Genomic DNA, 16,002 nt, shown 5'->3' with positions numbered 1-16,002 from the left:
TTGACAGCAGCGTTGTGTATAGATGGCTCAGCTTGAAATGAGCGCCATAGGATACAGTGTATTGCCACGCTGCCTGCTGTGTGTTCTGCTGCAGTAAGTCTGCTGTGGGTGCGATGGGGAAGGGTGGGGGTTGGACTACTATTTATACTGTACCTCCACTGCAGAGGCACTCCACTCCTGTCCTTGTATGCACTTCACTTCAGAGAGGAGAGGAGATAACAAGGGACTATATGAATCTATGTGAAAAAAGTTTTTCTTTTTTTTATTATTATTCTCTTCTGAAAAGTCAGTGTTAACTATATTTCTGTTTTAAAAATCTAAGTGTCTTTCTGCACCACAGACTCATTTCCACTATAATTACCACTGTAGGTGGAGACTTTTCAAACATTGAAGTTTAAACAAAGTCAAGTAACATTACACGAACATGAAAATTACCCCTCGAATGCCATCGAATGCTTTATCTTGTTGTAGAAAGAAACGTTTCAGTTTAGGGTTTTATCCCGTAATGTTTAAAAATACTCTGCACCTCTTCATCCGTGTCACCCTGTAGCTGTGTCACCTTCCATTACTGACTGCTTGGTTTCATTTATAATGAAGCGTTTAAGTATAGGTATGAGAAGTGGCCAGGCTGTTAAGGACAGTGACCGGCAGGGAAATCAGCTGTCAGGAGCCACATACTTCTGTTCTTCTCATTAATTACTTTTGGGGAAAGAGAGGCGGAGGCAAAATGAGTATTGATTTTGGTGGGCCGGCACAGGGCGGGTTTCTCTGGCCTTTCCCACATTTCATTGCCTCTCCACATCCCCATTAAGTGGGAACAAGAGGGATCAGTGGCAAGCTGGGGCCCTATTAAAGACGGGACCTCAGACTATCAGACAGGCCTGCTAGCACACAGACCCTGTTACCACGTGACAGAAGGCAACACTTCCTCTTTTCACTTTGTATCTGCAGGTCTGTCGTTCTTCTAAGCCCTCTGTCACTGCGTCCGTGCAGGTCGTCAATAAGAGAACAAAGGCTTAAATGTTACAAGCCAAAGACCGTCCAAAGGCAAACTTTGTCTTGTGGTTTCTTTGATTTGTCTCTGTTTTGTTTTTTGTTTCTTTTTTCTCTCTCACCTGTCTCCCATTACAACTAAAAGTCACCGAAATAGGTGCAAACTCTCTCTTTTCCCCCTCTTTCTCTCGCTGCCTCCCCATTCCCTGCTATTGTTGCATGACCGATGATTTTAATTACCTGTTAACTCCCTGTACTCAGCAGATACAAATGATAAATGGTCTGGGTAGCTATTGAAGCCACCATCTGGATGGGGCACAGGAATTTAAAGAGGCTTTCTCCGCGGTCATGCTATAGACAGGAACTGTAGGGGAGGATTGCAGGTGCACCAAGGGAGAACAAGAAACTGTCCCAGTTTAGGTCCTGTTGACAGCTATTTAGTGTCACCGGGGTCACATCCATTTTTCCTATCTGAGACTGCAGGCAGTGACAGTTTGCCTCGAGAAAAAGAAGCCCATATCACCGCAGTGGGGTGATAGATTGCTGTAGATGATTTTGCCAACAAATTGCAGCACTTTATATGGAGATTATAGTGGAGCTACCATGGGTACATGGTGGAATGGATTCAGAAACAGATACTATGCCCTGATGCACAGGTGCAATGGCCAGCAGGGAGGATAATAAGAAGCTCCCAAGAGTTCCATAAAGTCCCTCCAAAAATGAAAGGCACTCATAAATGGATCTAAAAGCTCAGCAGAGCAAGAGTGCATAAAAGTCTTCACATCGCCCAGTGTTGGGAGTTTATCTGTGTTTAACCACATCTGCATGACGCTCACACGGTGTTGGATACGGGTGTGAATGAGATCATGGGACGCGATGCACAGACAGACGGGATGACGCTGAATCTGAAACATCTTCCAGTAGATTGTTCAGTGTAAAACTCGGGTTTTTCAGCGCAGACAGAAGTCTGAGTGAGAAGCCGATGACAGCTGTCTGGTGTGATGAGGTCTGCTGTCAGAAACGGCATGAGCAGAGTATCAAGTACATTGTAAAAAAAAAAAAATAGAACAGAAATAATTGCTAAACTTTGTTGCTTGCATGTTCTAGTATGACTTCATATCGACCACCAGAAGAGCACAACTTTTTAACAACACATTCATTATGTTCTTAAACTACAACACACTAACAATGGGTGGTTTTCTCTCAAACCTTTTTAGGTGCATCGTTGCATTAAGAAAAAAAAAACTTCTTTTCTTTTCCTAGCTATTTGAAAATTTGGTGAAACATTTCACTGGAGACCGAGCAAATGTCGATTGGATGGAAATTGTTGGACGCAGTTTTTGTCAAATAGGCCAACATTTGGGTGAGAGTGGGCTAATTTGGACATCTGGTAGAATTACATGACAGTAAGGAGAACACTAGACCTCTGCTGCCTCCATAGTTCCAAAATATTCTGCCTTAACTTGTTGGTAAAAACACAAATTTGAGGCGTTGAGAAGAGTTAAAAAAAAAAATACAATGAAGTGCATAACTGTCACAGGAAAAGAGGAAGACCATAGAGAAGGATCATGGATGCTGTGAAGGAGGATATGAAGACAGTTAGGGATGAAGGGAGAAGCCAAAAGAAGAAGATGTGCTTTATTTATTCATTTTTTATTTTTTATTTGATCTCCTTTTTACATTGCAATCTAACAAACAAGGCAGGGACTGCTGGGGTGCAGAGTTTCTCCCAGGTGGATGACATAGAGGTCGGTGCTAATTAAGGTGCAGCTTCTATTATACTGTGCTTAACTGAGTCGAAAAGGATCATTTATTTGATTCAGATTTCACATCAACTCTCCGTTATTACACTTAGACCTCGCTGTTTTTTGTTTTTTTTTGTGTGCCATTGTCAGGTCCCTGTGGCGTCAGTGTTTATGCCGAGTTCATGGTGCAGAGCAGATGACCCACTGTGCAACAGGAATGCGCTCCAGCATTAATAAAGGCGAATGTTGATAGTTCCCCAAGCTGACCCAGTGTCACTTTGTTTCTGTCTCACGGGTCGTGGAAGGAGCTCACACAAAGCCACGTTCACGCACACGTTCACACACACACACACACACACACAGACGTTATGGACTCTATCAATGTGACTTCACTTTACCAGATTGTTCGAGGTCCCAGCGGTAACACTGGAGACGAGTTCAATCCATTCATTCGTTCCCGTACCTCCCTGAAGCGGCGACGAAGTGCCTCTGAAGCACGTCACGTACTTGACAACGGCAGGCGGTGAATGCAAGCCGCTGGAATATATGTACGTTTCTTTTTGGTTTTTGTTTTTTTAAAGCTGACGCGCACAAGCGTACGTCTGCTCGCCAACGCAAACACATTTGATCCCATTTTTCTCCTGAAGCTGAATGCTGTTTCGACCAATTTCCGCCGGCTTCAAGACAAACACAAGCAGACACCCGGCAGAGAGACAGATATATCAATGTGAAAGTTGTAAACAAGAGCACCTTCTGTATTTTATGTGTGTGTGTGTGTGTGTTTCTTGCTCGTTCTATCTCTCTATCAGTGGCGAATTGGTGGAGCGTTAGGACATCGTTTAAACTCTCGCGCAGCATCAATACTGGGTCTATTGACTTTTTTAAACAGTTAATGGAAGCCTTTAGGGCAGGAAAGCTAATTAAAATCATATGCAGGTCAAGCTCATTTAAAGACTCCCAATTAGTTTATGTTGAGCTTAACCACGCTTGACTGGAAAATCCATCCATTGGGTTTTATAATTGACTGGTGTTTCTAATGGCTTTCCAATGCTCCTGCATTTCACAGAAACCAAGTTGGTTCCTCTGGCAGATTTTGTGCTGCAGCTCTAATAACCCACATAGAGAATCATTGAAGATGCCTTTACTGTGTCCTCAAAAGTATGTTGTCAGTGCCTGGAGACAGTGATGTGTTTTGGGTTGTTTTTTTTCTTTTTTTTTCTTTACTTCAACCTTTGCAGATAAACACAGAGGCTGACAAAATTGACCGTATTGTCTCGGGCAATTTTTGTGGAAATATTGTGATCTATATTTTTCCGATAGAACAAACAACATGTGCAAAATGAGTCCTCAGTGGATTTATGGGTGACTATCATGATGATTAGGGTCCAGACAACCTGGATTATACATTCACAATCAGAGGTGGTGGAAGACAATGTGATTAAAATGTGACTTATCTGAAAGTATTATTGGGTGAAAAAATCCAGTTAAAAGAGTCCAACTGGGTATTTGTCATGTCTCAGTCAGGACTCCAGTTAAAAGAATATGCAGTGTGTATGTTTTTTATCTTTACAATGGCATAATTACAACAAATGTGTTTTTCATTTGCTCTGGGAAAGCACTGTGTCTTATATTTTTTGCGGTGGGAGGCTGATTTGAATCCGTGAGTCAGGGGGAGATTGTGCTGAGGCTTTGCTCATTGTTCCCTGTTTGGAGCCCGTATGCTAACAGCAGACGCCGACCGCCTTGCTGGGTCTTAGTTCGATGCCTTCATCGGCAAGACTCTGGCCACACACTGCACTCTCTGCTGCCGCTGTTTTACCAAACTACCACAAGCAGCGTAGAAAAGCCTGCAACCGCTTAGCGTGGACAGAGTGGCTCATTAGACAGAGTTAGATCAGATAAAATCCCCAGAGATGAATGTTCTCTAACACACTGGACAGAAGGAGCAGAGAAAACAAACACACTCTGAGTTGAATGGCTGTATATGACATTATTTATTAATAATACAATGTCACTGGCATTGTATTATTGTTTTGTGTAAAGGCAGGGCTTTATTTTCTACTCCAGCTGCTTCACACCCCGTTTTTAAAGTCACCAACAAACACACACACGCACGCACCTACATAAACCCTACTACACACGTGTGCGTACACACACACACACACACACACACATCGTGCCCTTTGAGCCCACCGATTATGTTAATACTTAAATTATTAGCAGTTTTCACTCACGCATGATATTGCATTCTTCTCTGTTCACTCGCATTTTAGCCAACCTACCACATTTTAAATGGTTATTATGTGTCGGTTATTAAGGTGAAGCCAAGCATTGAAATGCATGTAATAATATGCATGTAAAAAAAGTGACTGTAAACCGCAGCCTTTCAGCCCTATTTCACCGCTCACCTGCTTGATTGACTGCAGGATCGAGGCACTTGTCGTCACCACGAGTGCGTCACGTTAATCGCGGGCAACATGTTTGGAAAGTGTCGTCTCAGAATTTGTGTAAAAATGTGTTGTTTTTGCATTCACAGGCCTGCATCTCTGCTTTTTAGAGTGTAGTACATTACAGTAGAGCTGAAACAATTCATCGATTACTAAATTAATCAATAACTATTTTGAGAATCGATGAATCTGTTTGATTTAACAATAAGAATTTGTCAAATTGTCATTTGAGATCATCATCATCATAATTTTATAAGTTTTTCTGATATTTTATGGACCAAGAGACTAATCAACAGGTTAATCGATTATGAAAATAATCATTAGTTGCAGCTCTACATTACAGCATGTAGATAAAATACTACTAATATTATATAATACTATTGAAATTAATGCAAATTGTAAAGAGGTTTTATTGAAAACCTTATTTACTTAAAAACAAAGAAAGAATAAAAACCAATGAATGTGAAGTAGTTCTTTTTGGAACTTTGAAGTTCAAAATTTTGAAACTTCATCCATGAACATGAACTTGGAACATGTTCTTTTTAGGTGTGAAGCGGCACCAACACCGTGTACCTGCTGCCACGTGTACCACTCGTTTCACACCGCTCCAAGTGAAGAGTGAAATTTGGGGATGTGGATCATTTGACGCTTAACAACATGCGCAATGATAAAAAGAGTTGAAGTGCCTGAGAAGGAGGGAACAGAGACGTTCACTTCCTTCTTATTCTATTAGATTTTTAGCAGGAGGTCTCGCGCTACCTCGCTAAAATGCTCAAACCCTGTACAATAGCGCGACCTCTAACCCCCACACCTTCCACCACCCGTCATTTTCCCTGCACACAAATCTCCCCGCACCATATTGCATGGACTCGGTCCAGGTAAGAAACCTCCAGACACAGCGCCACAGAAAGCATGGGGAAAAACCTCCCGTCAGTAGCCGGTGCCATTGTGTCAAATTGAATGCACACGAGAAAAGCAAGCCTACATTTTTTTACAGCCACATAATGGCTCAGCGCTGTAACATTAGATGATATAATATATAATAATGACTCTCGTGGCAGTTACATCTGCTGACCTCTCCTGAGAACCCAGCGCAATTATTTACCCGGCAGAAATTCACAGAGCAAATCTAATGCATCCAAGAAAAGATAGCTCCCACAACTTATTTTCAATTAAAATCAGATGGTCTTGTGGGGGAATGGTGTGAATGCTTTTTTCACAGTGATTGAGTGTGAGCATGGGATAATTATTGCTGACAAGGTGGTCAGGTGTTCTTCTACAGTGTGTCTGTGTGTCTGCCACTGGTTGTACCATGAGAAAAAAATAAATAAATAAAACCCCTCACTATTTAGTTCACATTCACATGCAGCTAGCTGCTGGGGTCAGCTGCTTCTCCACAGATTAAAGTCTACTTTCAAGTTGTGCTGCGAGGCTTCACTCGGGCTAAATGGCACCTGAATAGTAACATCAGCATGGATTCAACTAGAAGACATGCCCAGAATGAACAAATGTCTGCCACTGCATAGAAAAACACAAGCTAAAAGCTGTTTCAAAAGCGGGTTAAACTCTTTATTGTGTCAACGCAACATCAAAATCTTTATCTCATTAAGATAATTGTGTTTTTTTGTGTGTGTGTGTGTGTGTGTGTGTGTGTGTGTGTGTGTGTGTGTGTGTTTAAACCAGGTCCATCGGTTGTAGGGGCTCTGAAGAAGGACTGGGCCTCTCTCAACAGCATCGCTCTCTCCTGGCAACAACCTGAACAAAGCATGCTGTCCATCCTGGACTATGAGATCAAATATTATGAGAAGGTGAAGTGACGCCAGGGTTGTGTCCCTGTCTTATCTTAAATGAGAGCAATACTAAGGTATAGACCCATCTCTGTCTGATGAAGTCATCATCGCAGCTCAAAGACTATTTGAAGCAGCGAATTTTGAGAGTCCAAAAATAATTCATGGGGGTGGAAACAAAAACGTAAAGACACTTTATGTACTGTATTACGTCCTTATTTATAAAACAGTTGGATCAGTTGTCAGATATTTTATCAGCGTTATCAGAGATGTTAATGTCAGTGAATCTCAGGGTTAAGGTATATCTTTGGTTTGGAGGAGAGGAGGACCTCAGGGAGGACTGCGTATCGGTCCTTTGCCTCAGTTTGGTTAGGTACAACAAAGATATAATGAGGAACACTGTAAGTTGCTCATTTAAAGAAGGCCAAATAATAACTTTTTCTCTTCCATCCCTCCCCAGGAACGTGAACAGTTGAGCTACTCATCGACACGCACCAAGGTGCCCAGTGTGATCATCTCAGGTTTAAAACCAGCCACTTGGTACATCTTCAGTGTGCGTACGCGCACGCCAGCCGGATACAGCTCCTACTCGCCCAAATATGAATACGAAACCACGGGGGACTGTGAGTACTGTATCATCTACAGAACTTGTATTTATAGTTTCTTCAACAACACAAGAGAAACGTCCTCCATTAATATGCATGTGTACTCTTTTATTCCGTGGGTTTGCTCGGTAAGTAAAGTTGCAGCTGAAAAGAGAGGAGATGCCTGCCGAAAATAGCAGCACAGGGTCAGATGAAGTTCACTTAGCCTGGAGCGGCACCAAGGCAGTTTGCATTAAAGCCACGACAGGAAATGATAAACCTGGATATTAGCCCACAAACCAACACACGAAAAGTAGATTTTTTGACTTCGTGACTCGAGCAAGTATCTAGGAAAGATGCCATGTACCGTCTTCGGCGTCACACACGTGACTAGGTGTCATTTTCCATCCCATAGTCCACAGTCTGTTGCATCGCTTTTTTAATTTGATTTGATTTTACTAAAGCAGTGAGAAGTTTTCAGAAATTAAACTACAAATACAAAATTCACATTATTCATTTTTAAAATTACACAGTTTTATGTTTGCTCATGCGCCAAGTTAAATGTGGAAATAGCATAGTACACTGTTACCAGTGTAATCTTACTTCACTTAGGTCTCATTTGTACATTTTGCTAAAAGTACTTTATTTCTATGCTTGCTTTATATATTTTCTCTCCCTTAAAGAAACATTTCTATGTGTTAAAGCAAGTGACTCCAGTAAAACGGTTACTTGTAAGCGTGTTCTTAAACGAATATCCATAATGACTTTTTGATCGCAATATTTAGGCACGTGTTAAATACATTCACATGAGCAAATTGTCTACAATATATGTACTTTCAACTTAAATTATTCTAAGTTTTTGTTATAAGTAAAGAGACACATCTATTTGACATCAACTGGCACACTATTATGAGTCCTAGCATTTGTGTGCAAGTTAATATTTGATGACAAAGTTTGAAAGTCACTTCTCTCTAACAGAAAACATTGCTCCTGAAAAGCCTGTCCTGGCCGGCGACACCACGTAACATAATACCTGCCTCCTGGACAGTTTGTCTGGACATGGTACGGCAGAAGCGATGACGCCATTTGCCACAGATACGGCTTTATTTATCGCTGATCGGATGCCTCTGGATAACACAGAACGCGCTCTAAGTGGTTAAGCAATTACAGACGCGAGGTCCTGCCGATCAATCCCAGCAGACGGGGCTTTTTTTTTCGGGGAGGCAGGCTGAGACGGAGCGCTTTCGACCGAGGGTGAAATGAGGTGCTAAAGCTACACCACCTGTATATGACCACATTATTGACACGAACAGGTGATAAAAATGCACCTGCGAAGGCAATGTTGTTTGTTGATATTTGATCTCGAGAGTGATTTGTAAGCACAAATTTCATATAGCGTACAATAAACCCATGAAAGGACAGGACGGGATCGCCTACGCGCCACAATACAGCCTCAGCGCTCAATATATAACGAATCAATGTTTTCCGTGTGTGTGTGTGAGAGAGAGAGAGAGAGAGAGAGACTAGTAGCTTTATTGCAAGTCGACTCATAAAATACAAAGGTCCAGCTGCCCTTTTATGTCAGGTCAGGTATTGTAGAGGGGTGATTTGGCTTCACAGTAGCCCTCTCCTTTCCAAAGCTGCAGAGCTTTGCTTTATCTGTGGATCCAACAGTGTTTGTCCAAGCCTTTGTACTGCCTGGCCTTTTATCTGAAAGAGGAAGCGAGTTTTGGACCCTGTCACTCTCTGTCAGTCTGTCCACCTGTCAGACTCAGACTCATGAATTAATTTTGCCACCCATCTGTTTACGTCTCCCTCCCTCTCTCTCTCTCTCTCGCTCTCCGTCTCTGTTTTTAATGCACATTTTCGATTGGCACATAAAAACACCTGAGTGAAAAGTCTAATATTCTGTGGTGACGCGGACTTTTGCGCCACCCATTGATCGTCTCAGTGAATTAACTCCCGGTATTCGCGATGGGAGTATTCTTTTTTTAAAGTATAGTTATAACTTGAGTTGAATTTGTTCAGAAACCAAACCACTGGCTTCTAGTTTGTCTTCAACTCTCCTGTCATTCCTCACTTTTCCTTCGTCATCCTCTCCTCTTTCACCATCTCACTGTACACACACACACACATACTTTACAGTAGCACCAGACACATGTGCTTAGTTAGTGATGTGTGAGTGTGTGAAGCTGATGGCTGGGAGAAAATGTCGCGTGTAATCTGGCCACCGCCACTTTCACTCTCCCTCACTCTGAGTGATCTGTAATTACTTTCAGCCGCACACACACACACACACACACACACACCGTGTCCGTGCCCATATACTCTTGACTTTACACTCACACACTTAATGTACAGTATAACTCTACTCACTAGGCCGGTGGCTACGCAACCTGATCTTCTATTCGTATTCATTTAGCACAGAATATTCTAGAAATACATTTGGTAATAGCAATCATCTTTCAATTATCTGGGATTCGTTAGCCTTGTGACAAGACACAGAGAGGGAAAAACCATTAATATCAAATGGAACCAATTTAACCAAATGATCATGGACTAAATCACAATTTCATGAATGAATAATATTAATTAAACAGACGCAAGGCATATGAATCATTTCGGTGTGAAAGCTGACGGGGGATTTTTGCATGACAAAGAGCTGATCAGACATCTTAGCAAACTATATCTGCCTATAAAGAGAGCGCGTATAGTCTATGTACGATGCATGAATGGAGGGGATTATTTAAGATGTTGCTGAATTAAAATTGTCTTTTTCTTCTCCCTCATGCCTCCGATCTCATTTCCCTCCTTTCTTCCCTCTGCTGTTTTCATCATCCCGACTCGCACCTTTACATTTAAATTCTCACACTTTCCAATTCCATATTTTCCTCTCTGGCCTTTGGTCTTCTGCGCCGTTTTGTTTTTCCCACATCTTCCTTCTGTCATTCTAAATCAACCGCTCGCCACCGCGTCCACCTTCAGCGTCAGATATGGCTTCCGATCAAGGCCAGGTGTTGGTCATCGTCACAGCGGCAGTTGGCGGCTTTACCCTCCTCGTCATTCTCACCCTCTTCCTCCTCATCACTGGAAGGTAAGGAATTTCATTAGTATGGTTCGATTTATGTGTGGACCGATGTACGACCGAAACCTGGTAAAAAGCCAACGACTAATGGTGGTGAAACTTGAGGTTTTTGATTGACATAGCTTTCGCTCACTATCTTGGGGTTTGTTGCACATGATAGCCGGACAATTTTGCAGTGTGAGGAACTTTGCGAATCGTAAGCTCGGCTCAATAACTCTGGGACTTTAGTCAGTATCGATGTTCTGCTCAGATTATCTGGTAATATGAAGATTTGATAGAAGCAGTTCCTCCCAATTTTTTGCAAAGATACTCTAAATCATGTCCTGCAGTGTGCGACGTGCTTCTTTGAGATTACAGAGAAGGATCACGGACATTTATTTAGTCATGACTAAATACTGTCTTTTTGTTGTACAGTAAATCTCTGCTTTTTCCTCCTGAAGCACATTCATGAATATATTTGATCAGTGTGAGGGCTCACTTCAGGTCATTTCTGTCTTAGCCACCACTAACCAGAGGACAGGTCCAATCAGCCACAATGACTCACACACCCACAGTATGTGGATGTGTGCGGGGCCTTAATAGGCCTTTCTCACAGCAGACATTTTGACTTGTCACAGTGGGAAAGACACGAGGCTCTGTCCTTGTGATTAATTTCATTATTTTCTACTGTGACATGTCAAAATGTCTTCTCTGGTCTCCTCTGAAGGGTCTAAATGTCCCCGAGAGTCACTGCAATTCTTCTAAATGCATTGTGTTATGTGAACAAGGTCCACTGGTATGATAAAAGAGACTGGGATGCTGGCTACATGGTTTAAGATGAGAGACATTTCAGTTTCTTGTGACACACAGAAACTGTTAAAACTGCGTCACCTTTGTTTCATTAGTGCACCAGCACCATGTTCCTTCCAATAACTCCTCCAACTTACAGTATATTGTAAGATTTGAATGAAGTACCTCCTTAACATCAGGGGATCTTTGTTGTCATGTTGCAATAATGACATTTTGGTGAAGGTTTCAGAAAGGTCACGGATAAAGTGAATCATTTTGGTTAGCAACACGGACTGTCATAATTACTTTTGCCATCAAAGGTCTTCTAATAAAGGGCAAAGTACATTTATTTAACGCGCCATTCAGACATGAAACAATTATTAACAAAGACATTGAAGTTGAAATAAAAAAATAAAAAAACAGCACATTAAGGTGACATCAAAGTCCAGTTCAAAAGACGGTAGAAGAAGGGATTCAAGGTGTTTTAACACAATAATTAAAAACCCTTGAAATAAATCAGTGAGAACACATTAGCATTTTTAAAATGAAATGAATACAAAAGCAAAAACAAGAAAATAAAAAAGTAAATAGAAAAGATAAACTTCATTCATTAAAAGACAATGGTTTTTGCACAGGAACACACGTGGGCCTTTCATCTGAAGCTCAAGCTTCACATTTCTGGGCTTTTCATTATTTTCTCGGTGGAACTAACACAACTTCACAAGAGACTGAATTACATTTTTGCTCTTTAACACAAGACGCCACTAAAAACAGTCGATGGTGCAGACGGGTGAGATGGCCAATGATGGAACCTCTGCAGTCAGTGATGAGTTTAAGTTGAAGGATTTTATTGAAGACAGCTCAGATCCTAAGAGAGCATTATACAGAGCATTAAACATAGAATAGCACAGGTTCAGATTTCTTAAAGCCATTTCATCTTTCACATTTCATCCAAGAGGCTTCTTCAGTTCTCATGCTTTTTATCACCACGTACACAGGAGGACAATGAAGCCACATCTTATATATACATATAAACACCCTATACACTAGTGTGTCATATCATCCCTACATTACTGAAAGCATCTGATCTGTTAGCATAATATGCTAACACATGTTAACCCTTAGTTTTCCCGCCACAGTACAGTAGACCATCTACTAACCTCCGAGTGTTTCCGGTGTGAGCAAACATCGTGGATTAACAATGAAATTGGCCATAAGTGAATTACATTTAAATGAATACAAATGTATAAAGGACTGACAGAATCCATGGTAGTTTATGCAAATCCTTTTTCAGTATTATTTGGTCTATATATAAAATACATCTTACATCAACATCTCGTCACAGAGTAAGAACCGTGAACAATCTCTCAGCAAGGTAGTCCAAAAAAAAAGTAGTATTTTTTATATATATATTATATATATATATGTAGTATTTCTATTATTCTGTGCTCCTAATTTATTTATTAAAAAACTCCCAAGATAAAAGAGCTTAAAGAAATTCAGTATTCTATCACCCAGCAGCCAAAAAGCCTTAGAAAATTACATCTCTTTGCAGTTTTTTGAAAAGTGAGATCTTTTACAAGAGCAAACTTGTTCTACTTTGTGTTTACCTTGACTAACCTGTCAGACACTCGGCAACTTTTCTCTATTCTTTTTGTCGTCTTTTTTCTTCATCTCTCCTCTCATCCCTTCTTTCTTGCGAAGCGTCTGCGGCAGCGCGATGTGCCGTGGTGAGGTGACGGCGAGGGATGTTAGGGCAGGAGAGGAGCAGTTTGAATTACACTGATGCTTTGATTAACACTCTGGGCAAGGCTGTGCGGGTGTGAAAGGAGCTTGTGAATATGCATGTGTGTGTATGTGTGTGTATGTGTCGGAAACAATGCTAAAAAGCTCAGAGAGCAGTGAAAGCAGCCAAGGTCTTTGTGTGCGATAACTGTGTCTGTGTGTGCAGCCTCTTTTCATCATGAAAGCCAGTGAGACAGAAGGATAGGTGGATAAAGGGGATCAGAGGGCAGGACTGGAAAAGACTGATAAAGGTGCATGCCACCGTTTCTTTAATGAACAGCTTGACCCCATCAGCAGAGGTCAACAGTAGCTTTCCAAATCCCCTTCTTGTCCTCTCTGTTAGTGTTACTCGCCATGTTATCTGCTCTGTCTGTCATTGTCCACGATCCCACAGCCTTCACGTACACAGCCGAATCGCAATCTGGCAACCTGTGGCTCACAGCCCTCTGACACCTGCTTTAATCTGGCAAGCCGGATTATGTTAAGTCTTCAAAAAGACGGCAGGCTCGCATATGATCATATGATCAGTCCTCACACAATCGTACAATATTTACAAACGCATTTTCCGTAAGTGCCGGTGTTGACATTCTGCACTCATCAGGTGGCAGTTATCCCACCATTTAAGCAGGAAAATGCTGGTTTTCTGTGGATCCCGGCGGTTAACGGTGACAGCGCTCACCTTTAAAGCGCTTCAAAAGTCATTTGGATGATGATCAAATGCAGGGATCGCGAAAGAATGTAACATGAGCAGATTATTTAATGTATCAAAGGGATGAAATGACCATGTGTTCTTGCAGAGATGTTACTTTTAGACAGATCCTGACTTCCTGAGTCTCATCCATTGTACACCTCCATAATCGTCGTAGAGAACTCCAACAAGATTTATTTTATTTAAGATTTATTTAATGATGTAGAATTTACCTTATTGTCTCGGTGGGAATTTGTTCACTCATGTTGACACAAAATACAACAGTAAACCATCAGATACATATGTAATAAAAACATGGCAACTGCACATGGTGTGCTGAGGATGTAAATGGACAGAGGGGACAAAGGAATATTTGAAACATTTGACTGCAGGTGCACAGAGGCTTTAAGTGACCAGCAAAAGCCACTTAGACCCAGTGAAACAATAAATCTACACACCAGCCACCGGTCATCGCGCATTGGGGCCCACTTTGAAATCTCTTAAAATCCTCTGAGGTCCACACGCAAACCTTAAATCACGACTCTGATCAACAATTCACATGTATATTGCTGTTTTCAGGTGAACAATGGGACACAAAGATCCAGTGCAGATGACCGGTTGACACTGGATATTCACACATAAAATATCACAATATTGTGATATATACTGAATCTCAACTGCTACACTAGGTCAGATAAAAGAAAAACAGCACATCATTTAAATGCCATGGCTTTGTATTTCGTTAAATCTTTCATACAGATTTTTACAGCAATTTAAAACTTCATTACAAAACTGAAAATTCAAAACACAACTATTTATGTTGAATGACCTTTTCGCGGCCCACTTGCAGCAGCGTCACGGCTCACTGTGGTAGTAGGAGTTTAGTGGCGGTGCAGTGTGAGTGCACACCGAGGGAAAAGTGAAGTGCCTTATTTATTTATTCCATAATACACTGTCCTTCACCGGAGTGGCGAAGAAAACTGTGTATATTCCCTGAAGTGACTCCTTGTGCTGTGCCGCCGGTGATGTACAGACACAAGTTCCAACAACGCTGTGCAGCTGCAGCGGATGGAAAATATTTTGTTAGTTATGTGTTTGTTTGGAAGCGATTTGCCTTTTATTCAAGCACTTTGTCACAGTTATAGGTATTTAATGTGAGGAGTGCACCATCAAAGGCTCCATGAAAAAGGTGCAGCGTAGTTTTACTCTAATGTAATGCAGTTTAATTTGTGTAAATTGTGCCACATCCGTGGATGCAGTTATTTCCCGTTGGAAGCCCATAGTCACTTTCAATTTACTCTCTAATTATTAACAAGTATATTCATTTATTTGTTTCTTTTCTTATTATATCACGGGATTGGGAGCGAGGATGTAGGGGAAGTAGTTTGGGAGGTGCATGAAGCAAAAGGGAGATTTATTAATCATACGGCATTAACATTAGATATTTTACAATAATAAAAAAAGACTCCTCAGTTCCTCAGCTCCACCAGCTGTCCAAGAGGGAGACACTATCTCTCATTCAGACCACAGGGGGTGTTTGGAGGCTCAGGGCACACTTTCCTGTAGCAGTGACAGTGAGGAGAGGATTTTGCTCTGAAGTGACAGTCTGACGATGTGATATCTCTGTTTCTGTCTCTGCGCTGACACTGTTGGGGGTTTGGGTCAAGGCCCCGTTTCTGCTCTTCTGCTCGCAGCCGCTCCTTCAAAGTCCCCTTCAGACGTGCTTTTCATCACGTAAATGTGTTGGCGGTTTAACATGTCAGTCTCATGTTTGGATAAATGCCAGCTTTATCCATCCATAACACCAACACCTTTACAGAAAGGATACACAAGAGGAAAAATGACATGTCCTTTTCATGTTCCTAGGAGCATGCTACTAACTACGTTAACGTGCAAATACAGTCATATAAATATATACTATATAAAGTGCAAATTATCTGCTGAGATTATCTTGATATTTGTCTTTAACCTGTCCCGGGTGTACCCCGCCTTTCACCCTATGTCAGCTTGGATTGGCACCAGCGCTCCTCGCGATCATGTGGAGGGTTAAAGCGCTAGAGGAGCAATGAGCTCATGACAAAATATTTGTCTTTATTCCTGTCGCCGTTTTAAAAGTGTGA

The 16,002-nt window shown here is 41.5% G+C and overlaps 1 protein-coding gene across 1 annotated transcript in view; it reads left to right on the top strand.

Moving 5' to 3' along the window:
- LOC122760597 (ephrin type-A receptor 6-like) overlaps positions 1–16,002 on the top strand; it is a 143,155-nt gene that overhangs the window by 110,390 nt on the left and 16,763 nt on the right. The window contains exons 6-8 of the mRNA XM_044015716.1: positions 6,869–6,993; positions 7,433–7,595; positions 10,542–10,650. Coding sequence (XP_043871651.1) covers positions 6,869–6,993; positions 7,433–7,595; positions 10,542–10,650 — 397 coding nt within the window. The remainder of the gene's footprint in view (positions 1–6,868; positions 6,994–7,432; positions 7,596–10,541; positions 10,651–16,002) is intronic.

The sequence above is a fragment of the Solea senegalensis genome, linkage group LG2 (assembly GCF_019176455.1).
Source record: "Solea senegalensis isolate Sse05_10M linkage group LG2, IFAPA_SoseM_1, whole genome shotgun sequence".
NCBI lineage: Eukaryota > Metazoa > Chordata > Actinopteri > Pleuronectiformes > Soleidae > Solea > Solea senegalensis.
Note: the sequence above shows the minus strand (reverse complement) of the source record. Positions and strands in the feature narration are given on the sequence as shown.